The following is a 15848-nucleotide window of genomic DNA, read 5'->3' on the forward strand; positions in this document are numbered from 1 at the left end:
TTTTTTTTGCTACAATAGTAAAGTTTGGAAGTAAAGCCTTGAATTTAAACCCAGCTGGAGTCCTGTTTTAGTTTAGAACAAACACAAACGCAGACATGTGGGTTTTGCACAAAGGTGAGAACACAACGCCTTGGCAAGTCAAGGACGGCTTTTACAGCAGCCAGATGTTTTTGACTTTGGGTGTCTAATTGTCCATTTATATTACACACACTTGTGCAATCAAAAAATACATGAAAAATACCTACCCATAGTGACGCATTCTACAATAAATAATGTTAACATTTGTAAGAGACAAATCATTTTTGGTAATCACTGTTGTTTTGGATTGAACACTTAATACAGTAAGCTTGTATCTGGTAAAACCTTGCATGTAGAATGCTGTTGTCTATACCTAAACAGAATGCATACCCCAGCGCTTACCATTAGAGTACACACTGAAACAAAGAAGGGGTGGGAAGGCTGTGTACTGACAGCAGGATAATGTTGGATAATAGCGGATCAGGATCAAATAACCATATTCCTTTTATTACCATCGCAGAAAAAACCCAAAAACATTTTCCAACAGCATGTGTCTCTACCCCATTGTTTTGCTTGTTCCCAATTGTGAGCAACACCTGTGATCACAAGGCTCCGCTCTGAAAGCCTGAAGGGAGATCCATCACAGTTCTGCCCTTATGATGTGACAAACGGCAATGAAGCCAATCAACAACCCCACTGGAGCTGCAGTTAGTCTTCATATAAAACATTTTACTGTACAATTTGATTTCTCATTTATCAAAATGCTCCGTGCACTATGCCATTCAACATGACAAAGACCTGTTCATACACCACCAAGCAAATGTGTACCAGGCATTGTACAGCCTTTTATTTGTACACTTCAGAACACTGTATCAAAGAACTGCAATGACAGTACAGATAGCAAGCATTCGAAACCAGACTACCAGGGCAATTGCATGCACTTGTAAGCTGTAAGTGCGCGCAATAAACCAAACAATTCTGTAGCGCAAATCTGTGAAATTTAAATATTGATTATATCTGTTTGGAATATCATGGAGTTTTATACAGAAAAAAATATTTCTCTGATGCTGTCTGCAGTTTTCCAAACATTGCAGGGTGGTGAGGCATAACTCATAGGTGCTCCTCCAAGGAGCAGCACCTGGAATTTCAACTACGCACGCATCTTAATAAAAACTGTGAGTCATAAAGTATAAACCCCCAGCTTCCTACCTCAGTATCTGGGGGAGTGGAGATTCCACAGGCAGTCAGACAGGTAGAAGAAGAGTGGAGCATCCCAAAACCCAGCAGAGAGAAGCAGGTTATTGAAGAGTCGTGTTACAAAAATCAGGGGGAAAAAAAAAATAAGAACATGATAAATATAAGAAACAAAAAGCACTTCTGCTGTGACGTGTGCGTTTCATACCGTCACATTTATCTCTGTGCTTTTCCTATTATCAAAATAACACTACCATAGGACACTTAACCCAACCAAGTACTTAATTACAGGAATGAAAAGCAATGCTTTAAAATGTATTCTTTGTATTTAGCATTAGCAGTATTGTCAATGATCCTGTTATAGCTGTGTTGAAGAGCTTTTAGTTTTGTGTTATTTGTATGTACTGCAGATTACAGATATTTCAAATACAACAAATGGATTTAAACCACGTTCCCTGGAACCTAATCTCTTCCAGAATTACAGGTCAGCTTTACTTGCATACTGCAGTGTGGCCGATGGTCCCCCCCCCAATGACAGGAATTAAATATGCATCCTAAACCCCAATTTCAGTATACTAGGTTTATTTGTACAGTATGTGTCAGGGAGTTTAGCATAGTTTGGCATTCATGCATGTGCTGAGCCACTTACACAGAATATACAAAAAACAAAAAAAAACGAAAACTAACAGTAACCTCTTCAAAAATTCTTAGTGACTTAGAAAGCACAGCCAATTCGATGCTTTTAAAATGAAGGTTTTTACTGCGACAGGTTATTCAAAACTTCCTATTGTGTTTATTTATGTGTGTATTTTTTTTTCAAACAATTGCTAATATACACAAAAGCATGTATGCAGGAGCGTGTTTTACTTTTGCATGCAAACAGTGGATCTACAAGCACAAATCCAGCAGTGTTCCTGTTTAAAGCTGGCAGCGTGGGCTACGCCAGAAGTTTTCCAAGCACACTAACTTGCAAACACTACACTTCTCTTTGTTTAGTTCTCAATACACTTGTCACCTACCTGCAATTGTTATTACTTTGTAAAATGTCTTAATTGTAATACAGTATACCTTTTGTCACATTGCATTTTTTACAAGCACCTTTCCTAAGCTACTGCAAGTTACCCTTCCTCCTGTAAATCTGTCCGCAAGGGATCAATTTCTTTAATTAGGAGACCTAGATTTCAAACGGTGTGAACCAAATGGAACTGCTAAACCCAGAGAAAAACATTACTCGTTTCTACTGCACAATTTGCTAACAATATTTTGCTGTGGCATACATGTTTCTATATCAATTTGTTTTATACAGGCTTATAAACTGCAGGTCACCTTTCTTATTCGTCTGTCTAGATAGTTCAAACTTACCCATGTACAGAGTCCTTAATCTGCCACTGGCCGTTATGCTATTCATGCTGCGGTTCTCAGTCTGATTTCACAGTTTTCGCTTTTATGTTGAGATCTATCGATTGCCCGGATTGTATTTCCCTGCTGTCTGCAGTGTGCTTTGATTTCCCCTCTGCTCTGTGCTTTGCTGGGTGGAGTAAGAGCAGCAGATGGGAGCTCAGTCCTGTTTGCTGCCTCAAGCTGGACTATCTGAGCTCCAGCCTGCACCACACAGAAGCACAGCTAGAGGCTGCTGATGTCACCCAGCGATGACATCACCTGCCCACTGCTGGATATAAACAAACGCACATGGGGATGGGACTCCAGCATGTCTATGTGTACTTGCATGTCTAAATATTCTGGTCAGAAATTAAGTTCCCTCATTCCTGCACAGTTTTATTTTAAAACAAATTAAGGGAATTTAATAAATGTGTTTTAACTTCAAATGGGTGCGGGTTTCGAATGGAAGGTATTGTATTTTAAGGATGGATGGCAGCTCAACATTTTCTCAGTTTTAATCTTCACAGTAATAATCAGATCAATTCAAGCTTATTGAAATATGTTGACAAGGGAAGGCAATGTAGCTGCAAGCTAGTCCTTATGCCCAAGCAAAACATTGCATTATTTTTCCAAATAGTTATGAATGCATTAGAGATTAAATTCAACACAGTATGTTGGTACGGTACAGCTACAAGTCTACGTAATAAGAATTAGAATTCATCCCTGATCTCCTTGCAGATCACTCAATTAGCAAGACACTCAAAACAGGCAGAGCTTGTATTTATTATTATGGAAACGTTCCCATCTGTGTCAATGACGCCAAGATGGCAGGTTTGCAAAAAGCCAATTCCTCTACACACAAGAATGGAGCTGACTACTGCTAGGGCATCTGTGCATATCCTCCTACTGACAGTCCAAATGTCAGCGGATTACTGTACGTCGAGGGCTGTAAATCCGATGGACATTAAAGTCTATTATGTGAAAACCAAAAATCAATTTCATACTCGGCCTTACAGAAAAACAAACAAACACAGGCCTCAAGGTGGAGTTAATAGGCTCCTCCCCTTTACTGGATAATGAGCCAGATGTGTAAGACAGTGTCTGTGTCATTCTTTGACATTTTTACTTGGGGATATAAAACTATAAACTGTCCGGCTAACAATCCAATTGGTATAAATCAGTCGTTGCCTCCAGGGCTTTATTCAGTCTGGAATGTACAGCAGCAGCTGATCGTATTTAATCATCTACTAGCCTCAGATCATTTCAACCTTTGCAAATTCAATTTGAGATTCCCAGAAAAAAAGACAGCCATCAATTGCAATTAGTTTAATGCTGCCCAGTTATAATCTAACAGTGATTGGGGACAATTCTCCCATAAAATAGAATAACGAGTTTCCCTTAACCCTTTGCTTCCCTTAATTTGTTTTAAAATAAAACTGTGCAGGAATAAGGGATTGAACTTAATTGCTGACCAGAATATTTAGACATGCAAGTACACATAGACATGCTGGAGTCCCATCCCCATGTGCGTTTGTTTATATCCAGCAGTGGGCAGGTGATGCCCACGCTACTCCACTACTCCGCTCACTCCACTGGCTCCCGATCACCGCTCGCATCCAGTTCAAGACTCTTGTACTAGCCTACAGATGCCTTGACCAGACTGCACCCAGCTACCTCCAGACCCTCATCTCTCCCTACACCCCCACTCGACATCTCCGCTCCGCCTGCACTAGAAGACTGGCTCTACCTCCGCTACGCTCCCCTGCCTCCCGAGCCCGCTCCTTCTCCACCCTTGCTCCGCAGTGGTGGAACGACCTTCCTACAGATGTCAGGACTGCCCAGTCCCTGACCACATTCCGGCGCCTCCTTAAGACTCACCTCTTCAAACAGCACCTGTAGAACTCCTCTGTTGTATCCTGGGACACTATCACCCTTCATTTAAATATGCTTTATTTTGCTCTTATCTGCCCCCTATTTTACTACATTTAATCCTGTACTTCAGAATATTGTAATCTGCCTAGTGTTTAACCTGTAGTATTTTGTACTTAATCATATCCTGATGTAACTATCACTATTTAATCATATCCTGATGTAACTTTCACTATTATCTGCTGTATTATTGAATTGTGGTTTGTCACACTTGAAAAAAATTATTGTATTTCTTGCTCTTATTGTATGACTTGTATTGTAACACTTGAATGTATTTGTATTTGCTTGCGATTGTAAGTCGCCCTGGATAAGGGCGTCTGCTAAGAAATAAATAATAAATAATAATAATAATACGAGGTGATGGTGTGGCTTTGCAAAGAAACAGAAATGCATCAAACTTTGTTAAACTAATTTATATATATATATATATATATATATATATATATATATATATATATATATATATATATATATATATATATTATATAGATTAATAATGCTGTTTGGGAACAACGCTGGAACAAAACAAATATTTATTATAATTACTTATTTCATATTTTGTTCAGTAACAATGCTGGAAATCAAGATTCACCAAGAAATCCCCCTATATCCAACAACCCCACAAATTCTCCAGATCTGATCGGATAATTCCTGCATGTACAGGATTTAAAAGCACCACATGTTCTGACTGGCTAATCTGATGTAGTAAACCTTAATATGCAACGATACTCTCCGCACTAAACTCAGCCTGGACCATTATGTCTAATGTACTGGAAACGGACTGCAACAGAAGTAAACGATTGCAAAACGCCACCGTAGAAAACACAGCGCTCCTTATCGTCCATTGAGTTTGTGTTTGTAGAAGTGGAATAACTTCACAGAGCTGTACAGAGCACTCGCACACCTCCTGGAATCTGCTGATATTACGATAGAGGCTCACACCATTCTGAGCATCTGGATACACTTTACCAGATTCCATTATAAGATTAAGGGCTGTGTGGAAGGAGAACAGTTACACCGCTCAAAACGTCAGCAGAGGTGAAAAAAAAAAAAAACAAAAAAAACGGAGGTAAATGGCTCATTTTTTTCCACTTACACTCTGAATTAAACTTTAATAAGAAAATTTGTTTAACGTATTTCTTGACCCAGCTACGTGATATGTTGCTTTTAAAAAAAATGTATTTAAAGACCAATTATGTTCCCTCACCACAGCTACGTGATATGTTGCTTTTAAAAAAAATGTATTTAAAGACCAATTATGTTCCCTCACCACAGCACTCCCCCACTGGAGAGATGAAGGTCAGTCAGGGGGTATCCTTCAATCCCATTACCAGGCTGCATTTTGACACGCAAGCGTATGACCAGTAGGGTTGCTGTTGCGACTTGGGAGACGCCTTAATGGGAATTTTAAATTATCATCAAGAAAAAACGACTCAGTTAACTGAACTGTACTGCAATACTGAATACTGTACAGGAAATGCAATAATCTACTACCTACCGCACTATTTTAGGTGGGATATTACGCACATACATACAGGCAAGGGAAGTGAAGCTGACTTTGAAAAGTGCCCTTTTTAATTGTCACGTGTCAACCAAAAAACTATTTACAGCGGCATCCAGCTGGTGAAGCCAAAAACACACCAGTTTCACAGGAATGGTATCTTCATGGTTCAAACTCATGTCTGTGGCGCTCAGTCACACTGCACACAAACACAGTCTCTGTGAAACAGTACACTTCAAAGACAGCAGAGATTCAATCCAACTGACCATCTCAAAAACTCAACTAGACACAAACCTAATGTATTTCCTTTCTTTAGCGTGAAACAAGGTCTGCTCTGTTCAAAAGTCCAGCTCGGTCCATTCTGCGGGCTGTGGGTAATTACAATAAGCCAACATACAGGGAAAACGCGCTGCAGATGCTGCTGTTTGCAATAAAGCGAGCACGCAAACATCTGGGCAGAAAGATCATATAAAAAAGAGTGCTGGGAACGGATGTTGGGTAGCAACTATGGGAACATAACTCCTGGAAATCCTGAAGATTCAGGCAGCTACTGTAATTAAAGGGGCCACCGCGGCCTCATTGGAGGGCTGGTGTTTGGCTCCGTGTTGGTGAAGCTTGGTCAGTACCAATCAAATATATTTTAAAAATAGTTTGCAGACTTACCGCTGAACATCTGTGCCAGCTTGGGTTCTGAAGACTCTCTCTCTCTGAAACCCAGCTGTAGTCCACGGTGCCTCTTGCTCCCCTTCCCTAGAACCTACTGCTTTCCTCGTACTGACCGCATTAGCAGCTCTGCATGGTTATTATATGGAGGGTTATACAGCGGTACTCTGGTGATGTCACAAAGCCGTCACTACACCAGCTGCAGAATCAAAACAATAGCACATGGACACATCACAATGGCCATGGGGTTGCTGTGTGCGGGTAATACTTAGCAACCTTGTCTGAACTACGTATAGATTGTAATATACTACCTGTTGGTATTCGTTTAATAACAGTGTATATTAATTTACTGTTATAATATATATTAATAACAGTAATAATATATATTATTACTGTGGTATTTTGTGCAGCCGCTCAGATTTGGGAGCGTAACAGTAAACTCTACTATTTATGTTCGGCATCGGTGTGCAACACAAGTATAAATTTAAAATAATAATGTCCAATTAATATAAACAAACACCTAGTCGTCGTTTCCCAAGCTTGTTTACATGCGGTTTTTTGTAACGGTAAATACACCCTTTCCTGTATATACCCAACTGCATATCTTTCCAGCAAAGAAGCAAATACATAGAAAACACATTGGAACGCTGCACATACACAAATGACGTAATACCAAGGTTTGAGGTTGACTATTGCAGCACGCAAAACTGTCACAAGGCAACGAAAAGTCTTAGGAAAAATATAAAATCACAATTAAATAATGATTGAGCACCATTGTGCCAAGACAAAGCGGTACAGACATTGCATTTGAGCTGCTCCATCCGAGTTTAGTAAACCAGCTCCTAAGATATTGAGACTTGATACAGCAAAGTTGCCTCAAACTTGGTCTCCTGGAACCAGGTTTCAAGCCGCTGTTCCTGAGAAAGTTGCTCACTTCCAGGAACTAGATTTGAACTGCCATCTTCAAAAAGAGGCGGCCATAGGATTGACCCACTGCGCCACCAGCTTCCACAGGAAGGCTGTTGGATTTGAAGCCAGGAACAGCTCAGCATTACAGGGAATTAGCTCACTGCGTCATCTCACTTCAAGTGAAGAGCTTGCTTTTCATTGACTATAAAGGTCAATTAACCATGTATTTGAAAATAAAAGGAATTAACTCCCTGGATTGAAACCCAGTCCCACAAGAAGGACCAGCATGGCATGCTAGTGAAGTAGCCGGCTGCTCCACCTGACACCTTGTGACATTCTAATAGCCTAACCTTGTCTATGAGACTAACTTCCCTTTTCAGAGATTGCACACACCTGGAGTTGAGAATCGTGGATCTTATTGTACAATTGCAGAGCTTCATGTCATTGAAGAGAGGAGGGATTATCAAACCCAAACCTGTTACACAGTAGACCTATGAGGTAAATACCAGGGATACCAGGGTACATGCTATGACTGCTACTACTCTAGTGAATTTCTCTATATAAATAAATAATCACAGTGCTGGCTTCCATAGGAAAATCTGTTTTTTATATTGGGTCCCAGGTCAAGCTGTGGAATCTGAAACTGCATGCCAGAAATAATTCCACTTCTAGCAGGGTTGACTTTTTTGCAAAGTTTGTTGAAACAGTACAAGTTGGATGCTTTTCTTGCCATTCCATTATGAAGTAAACTTTCATTCCCCTACTACTGTACTAGTAGTTTATTGCACAGCTGACAGGAAACAGAGGGAGAATCAAAGCCTGATAGCACTCTTTGAAGAATGAAAGGTGGATGAGCGGCCTCCCTTTTTTGAAGCCAATGGCAAAATGGTAGATGTTCTATGAGGAGTATGAATCTAAAAAGAAGCAAGCAGTTGTGTTACGTGTTTCATGCTAAGTTTATACCATTCAGTTTGTATCATGTACAGCCCTGTCTGTCCAAACATCATACGAGTACCCTAGATAGCCCCCATGTGTCTGGTCTGCTGAAAAGACATTAAACCAAGTGCCTGTGTAGATACAGAATCTCATGGCACTTTTCAAAGCAGTGAGACTGCTGAAGTTTGAGGACTCACACACATATATTTCACTTGCAGTAGATGCTGCATCCTTCTGGGGAGTGAACTCCAACACAGCGCAGTAAACAAACACAACCTCTGAAAGAAACACGCGTACACAAAAAGGTCTTTGAGGGATTGCCCATTTTATTCCAATTACAGTGAAATACCAGGGGTAGAAATAAGACTCCTATTGCATAGCAGTTTCACCCATTCCAGGTTTTGTTACAAGCTTGATTCGCCACAGTGCATAGGTAACAAGCTCAAGTGTGTGCTATTAAACTCATAGCAAAACCAGGAATGGATCAAACCGCTATGCAATGGGAGTTTTACTTCCCATCCCTAAAATACAGAGACTCCTCCCTGGACCTCCCCATCTTCACTTCCTGGATTAAAGTGCACACTTTTTTTTTTTTCACAGCTTGTGTAAAACAAACAAACCAACAAACAATAAAATAAAATACAACCAATAAAAAACAAACGATGGAGATATGACAAATATAAAAAAAACACAGGTTACAGTACATAAGATATTAAAACATAATTATTAGCAATGGTACAAAATCTATACAGGTGGACATTTTATTATATAAAATAACTAACAAACTAGCTACAAGTAGTTGGTAAGGCTAGCTTGAACAGAAAGGCACAGCTATGTTCAGAGGTAATGGTCCCTTATGAAGTGGTGTCATGTTTCAACCTTGTAAAATGATGCTTTACTTAGCCAGTGTTTCACAGTATTCTTTACTGTCAGCCCCCTGGCTATGGGCAAACTATAATCTCTTGTGGTAAAGATTTGGTACACCGAGTGGTTCTGATATCAAGCATGATGTACATACCGATGGATGTGTCGACCTTAACTTTCTTTAATGAATATGCAACATTTCTAATGTATATATCTAGAGTGCCGTTTCTTGTAATGTTATAGATTATTATTTTAGTATTTCAAGGGGGCATGTGCTTCAATGTATGTTTGAAGTGCTTCAATAACAGGGAGGTCTGTTCCTGAGGAAAGGTCCTAACAGTGCGGATTATTAAACAACGCTATAGCGAATGTGGTCTTACCATGGCACAGCTTTCATAGGGGACCCGTCCACAGGTGTTAGGAAGTACAGGAGAGTTTCCCAGTTTGTAGCAAAAACGTACAACCATACTAATAGCTGGCAAACTACGCTGTATAGCGTATTCACATTGGATGTAAAGGCAACTTTCCTGCAAAATCAGGAAGAGCTGTATGTCATCGTCTTGCCTGGGCCAGCAGAAATGATGGATGCCAATGCAATTCATCACAGTAACATTTCAGGAGGCACTGACATGACGACTAAGTGTAAGGACAGCTATACTACTGTGCCTTGCATCAACAAGTGACCCAGTTGTATTTCTCTAATGAGTGTGTAAAGACAATGTTCAGCTCTACAGCTCTGCAAGCAAATGCAACACATGGCTTGCAGGTTGCAATGTGCTGCTTTCCCCTCCGAGCCCTCATCTCAGGCAAATGTAGCTCTAACATAGAAAACTCCTCCTGTCCCCCTTCATTGAAAGGCTCAAACAGTGACTTGCATTCATTAAATAATCATCCGACTTCAAGCAGTAACCCCAAAAACCTGCCGTTAGGGCAGCTGTTTAAAAAAAAAAAGAAGGTGCAAATCAAATTAAAAAACCTTTACAAAAAACAGTGGTTTATATTTCTAAAGCAATGCTGTGTTTGACTTTTTTTTTTTAGCTGATCTCTGCTTTCTGTACACACCTTTTTAAATTCGTTCCTTCTTTTTTAGTTTATAAGCAGCTAAAGATTACAATAACAGCTTGAAGTTTGAAGCATTGGGAGTACTAACACTAAGCCAACATGCCATGCAGCTAATCCAGAGCTAGGACGTGTTGTGTGTGTGTATCTGTAAATACACCCAAACACAGACATTTACATTAGTATTTACAGTCATCTGGCTTTTTAAACAGGGCATTGTCTATTGAAAGGTGTCGCAGTGAGCTACGGTACAGTTGAAAAATCGGTGCTGTGTTGCTATATTCAACAGCTTTGATTCCCATCCTTGCACCAGGCAGTGTGACTTTGAATAATCCATGATTAGATCTCAAAACAGTTTTATTTCTGTGAGAATGGATACAACTGTTCAAAACTACAGAAATAAAACCTAAATCCAGAAACGTGGGGACGTGACATGATTTTGCTTCGATTCAGATGTACTGAAACGCAACTCTGCTATACAATTAGATTTAGGATGTTTCACTGAGAAATGGGTCAAACACCAAAGACTTCTTAGCACTACTGAAAATCTTACGAGTGTTTAAAGTTAGGTATTGTGTGTAGTGATTAATGAAAAAGCCATGTTAGTGTGTTATTGAGCTCCTAACACAGCTGCTGCACTGCGCAGTGGTAATTCTGCACGTTCCAGGAGGATTCATTCACGTTTTCAGTTCTGACTTTTGCATAGCCCTCGCCACTGTAGATAAGAATCACAGGTTTAAAGGGAGCATCTCATAAACCAGATATTATTTTGCAGAAGCCTTCACACACATGAAGGGTCCATATACAGTCAAATACAGTACTTGTACAATTCACTGTCTTAACCGTGAATGAACCAGATTTGTGAATTAATTGTATTGCATTTTACACTGTAAAAAGAACCTCAGTAAAATCAGGGCTGAAAAAAAAGAACAGCCAATGATCTGACAAGGTTTCTGATTTGGATACAGTATCTTTGGCCTTACTCATGAAAACATTTGGTATCATGGTGCCATCTATACACTAGAAAAGTAACCATTTCAATAGGTAACCCCCAAAAAGAGACAGTAGTTGGGTTTGGATATACAGACATATCGGTGACTCATTATTTCTGGTTATTTCCCTGTTTTGTTTTTACAGTGAAACGTCTAAGCTCGACAAAGCAGTGCAGACTCCATTGCCAGGCAAGGGGATTTAAAAGTATAGCCAGGTTATTCATGTAAAGCAATAAAAATATGGATATGCAGCCTTAATATATAAAATATTTCTGTACAGTTATAATCTTTTAAACATTTACATGATGGCGGCAACTATTTACAGTCAATCCGGATATCAGAATCAGCAATGATCGGGTTACACAAAAACAACCATGCTTTGCTGTGCATGATGACCTATTAGACGCAATTACGTGGGACTAAGAGGCTGTGGAATTCTATTTGAGGTTATGATGCTATAGCGCCCTCTACTGTACACTTCAGAAACTACCAAAGCATCTTGCTATCTACCAGTTAGGGCTATTTAAAGTCAATGCACCCTTTCTTTTTTTTTCTCCCCCCTTTAAATATTTATAATTTTACAATTCTATTTAAAACGTAATAGAATGTCAAAATACTAAATATTTAAGCGCAACACAACCTAAACCAACACTTTTAGTGTTTCACAGGTGCCATTCGTATAAATAAACCCCACTGATTCCAGTAACAGGGAGCTTTTAAAAGACTTCTCTACTCCTGTACTATGATTAATAAGAGAACAACATTAAAACGAACATTCAATAGATAGAGTCGTGATGCTGAAGTGACATTCTGTGTTCGATAACGAAAGTGCGTTTTGATTAGCTTTCGAACCCCCAGAATTGATAGCCAAGTCTGTCCCAGTGAAAACCAGTTCCAACTTCCATTATCTACACCTGGGTTCTCGCTGCCTGTGTGGTGGCAGACAGTTTGATGTGAGTGGACCCCCCTCCCCACCCCACCTCCTACGTCCATTGCCAGTTACTCAGGCTGCTCGGGGTGTGTGTGCAGCCCGTTCTCGGAGCGCGTGTGGCTTTGCCAAAAGTCCTGCATGATCCGGTCGAGTTCGGAGGTCAATGGACGCCGGTTCTCCATGTGCATTTTCAGGTTCTCCAGCCACTGCTCCAGCTTGGCAAACGAGGGTCTGGAAGAACAGTGAGAAAATCCATGAACTGAGAGTCGGAACTGCTTCACAATCAAACTGTGCAGACTTTGCACTGTATGTGTTTTGTGAACACAATTCTTTAAGGGGTTATAGTTACCGTTTCTCTGGGTCCAGGTCACAGCACAGGACTGCAATGGGGAAGAAGGACTGCGGGCAGTCAGGGGGGCAGAAGCGATCCAGGAAGCCCTTGACATTGAGACCGAAATCCATCGTCCTGGGCAGGTAGTCCGGGTCCGCATTGACCCTGCCGATGATCTGAAACATTCAGTTTGAACATGTGTTTAATCACGCTGCATTGCTGGAGCACATTCAGGAAGCCCACCCTACTGTAAAAGCAAGCTTCCACACAAATTCCTTTTAGGAATTCCGAATGTGCTCACCTCACACAGCATGATCCCAAAGGAAAAGACATCCACCTTCTCGTCGTAACTCTTTCCTACAGGGATGTGAAATGCAACACAGAGGTTAAAGCCGGTTCGTGTGCTTATTGGAAGACAGCATGTGTTACTGAACTGCAGTGTAACTCAACCCTTCTTACCGTGGATCATTTCAGGAGCCATCCAGTAAGGGTTCCCCACCACCGTGTAGCGCTTCCGTCGGTCATGCTTCTTCAGCGTCGGCAGTTTGTTGGCGGAGAGCTTGTCTGTCTGGTGCTTGTCTTCCACCATCAGCCGGGACAGCCCGAAATCAGCCACAACCACGCTCTTGTTCTGTAATGGCAGGATAAAGGAATACATAAGAATTAACAGGAGTCTGCTTTTGTGATCATTGATGTGTAAACATGTTCTAAGACCCCTTCTAGACTTCTAGGACTGGTTTTACAGATCCTGACTGCTGGCAACCTTGGACAACCTCATGTTACCTTAGGTAAAGTAGTCCAAGATCCGTGCCAGTAAGGGTCTGTGAAACTAGTCGCTAGTCTCTTGAATGACAGATGAACTTGCCTCTTGAACAAGACAGTTGTATGAATTCAAGTCCCGGTGCAGAATGTTCATGGAATGCAGGTAGGTCTAAAAACACACAAAAAAACCCAATATTAAATCAAAAGCACATTTGGTAAACAATTTAGTGCAGGTGCACATTCTTCAAACCGATATTTTCTTTCTTTAAAATCATGAAAAAAAGAAAAGCAGCTGCAGTACTGTGTAGAACCACACAGTGGCAGGAGTGCATTTCCGACAGTCACAGTTGTGCCTCTATCTGTGTATGTGCGGGGGGGCCTAACACAAACCGAGAGGGGAAGCAGTTTGCATTTAGCAGCAACATATTTATTTGATTTGCATGAGGCATTTACAGTTCAGTAAGGCTTATTACACAGAGACAGCCTTGTTACCACCCCCCCACACCCCATTACACACAAACATACCATTCCAGCTGCAATATCCTTGGCAAAACTGACTCGCTGATTCCATGGATACTTGCTATCCTAAAAGGAGAAATAAAGACAATACTACAGTGAAGGAGATGGTGCAGTTATTTCTACTCATCTTTTTCACATGCTGTGCTTCAAACGTATGCATCAGCTCACCCCTTTGCTCTATATTCATTATTTTCAGGTTAGCTGTTCAAGCACAAGTCGCGCATGCAGTGGTTTCAAAACTGGTAGCAGCTCCAAAATTAGTTAGCGGAATTTATCTATCAAAATGCAAAGGCTGCTCGCCTCTGCACTTTTTAAAATGGTTTCCTGTTCTATTAGCATGAGGCTACAGTACAGCGCAGTCCTAGCCCACAGCATCTCCGCCCTAGCTGCGTTGCCTTTGATTAAAATAGGTGCCCAGAATGAAAATGAAAGCGGGCTCAATGCCACAGCTCACCATTTTTTTGATGATGTCCCTCAGGGTGCCTCCTTTGATGTACTCCGTGATGAAGTTGAGCCTCTTGTCCTTATAAAGAACCCCGATGAACTTCAGAACGTTGGGGTGGTCCAGGCAACGCATCACCTTCACCTGGGGGAGAGGAGCACACGGTTTTATTGGGGTTAGATGTCACGTACGCAGGGGATCCGATCAGCTGCAGATACACTTCTGTTAAGATCCTCGTCTTGTGCACAAGAACATCATTACGATTATTAACATCCAATTCCTTACTGTATTGACAACATAAATGCCAATGCAAACATCTATCTCTGTTAAAAAAATATATATATCTATTTATATTGACAATGCATGCATGCCCTGGCCTAGTACCTGAAACTAGCCATAATCCCAATGCCACAATGGATGAACCCAGACGCACAGATCCACGCTCACTGTTGATTGATCTCCTTGTTCCCAGTCCAACCTGAGCTTCTGCTTTTTCCATATAAAAAGAACTTCATTTGCCTGCTATAGAGTGCCAGTGTCCACTTAATTTTGTCTTGTAATTTAATGCACTGCTATCTATAACTGCGTAGCATGGTGATTAAAACAGTGCACAGGCATCACCCTGTAGTGTAAGGGCTATAACATGTAATGTGATTTGGCAACTCTACAGTAAACTATTACCAGACTGACATATTTTAGTGACACCCAGAAATGATGTTGCATTCCAGATATAATAAACTACTGAATGGGCAAATTGCCCGAACATGATTGAGACAGCACTACTGCTGCGCTGGTATTCAAGGGTAACAATGGTGAAGACTCACCTCTTTTAGGAAGGTCCTCTGAGTATCGTCATCAAAACGAATCAGCTCCTTCATCACCATCACCTCCCCAGTATCCTTGTGCGTCACCTAGCAGCGGGAAGGAAGTGACATCAGCATGACATAGCAGCACAGATTCGATGTAGCCTCTTCGACCTCGTTTAGCACATTCTGTTCCTCTGCACAGGAAAATACATGTTTACTGTTACTGCCTTTAAAGAAGAGGTCAACCAAATAGAAGCTCTATTTACAGATGTGCTCAGGGTATTGGCATTCATTTGGTAACTCTAGTAGGCACAATACCAGTGGTGATGTGGTTTACTATCAGACAAAATAGACATCCCTATTTGGTATCTGCTCTTATACGTGTTAGAGTTTGGATCCTCCTACTAGAATTAGTAAAAAACAAAAACAAACAAACAAACAAACAAAAACAGGGACGACTGCATTGCCAACTTAAGTGGGAAAAAAAAGTTTGTTAGGTAAAGTAAGTGGACTCTCCAATTAAGAATTTCGGTCTCATTATACTGTAGGTGTGCCAGTTACACCCAGCAAAGAATGCCCTAAAATAACACATTACAATAAACAAGCAGTTCA

At 40.7% G+C, this 15848-nt stretch overlaps 2 protein-coding genes across 5 annotated transcripts in view; both read right to left on the reverse strand.

The window, feature by feature from the left end:
• The window catches only part of LOC117429617 (septin-4), a 39730-nt gene extending 38425 nt beyond the window's left edge, over positions 1–1305 (reverse strand). The window contains exon 1 of the mRNA XM_034918901.2: positions 1228–1305. Within this exon, the coding sequence (XP_034774792.2) occupies positions 1228–1290 (63 nt within the window). The 5' untranslated portion in view covers positions 1291–1305. The remainder of the gene's footprint in view (positions 1–1227) is intronic.
• A 7530-nt stretch (positions 1306–8835) lies between these two features.
• The window catches only part of LOC117429831 (LIM domain kinase 1-like), a 41452-nt gene continuing 34439 nt past the window's right edge, over positions 8836–15848 (reverse strand). For all 4 annotated transcript variants that reach the window (XM_034049687.3, XM_034049688.3, XM_034049689.3 and 1 more), the window contains 8 exons: positions 15255–15341; positions 14443–14574; positions 13995–14054; positions 13573–13638; positions 13167–13338; positions 13009–13064; positions 12726–12883; positions 8836–12607 (listed from right to left, as the gene is read on the reverse strand). In XM_034049687.3, coding sequence (XP_033905578.3) covers positions 12445–12607; positions 12726–12883; positions 13009–13064; positions 13167–13338; positions 13573–13638; positions 13995–14054; positions 14443–14574; positions 15255–15341 — 894 coding nt within the window. In that variant the 3' untranslated portion in view covers positions 8836–12444. The remainder of the gene's footprint in view (positions 12608–12725; positions 12884–13008; positions 13065–13166; positions 13339–13572; positions 13639–13994; positions 14055–14442; positions 14575–15254; positions 15342–15848) is intronic.

The sequence above is a fragment of the Acipenser ruthenus genome, chromosome 24 (assembly GCF_902713425.1).
Source record: "Acipenser ruthenus chromosome 24, fAciRut3.2 maternal haplotype, whole genome shotgun sequence".
In the NCBI taxonomy this organism is placed as follows: Eukaryota; Metazoa; Chordata; class Actinopteri; order Acipenseriformes; family Acipenseridae; genus Acipenser; species Acipenser ruthenus.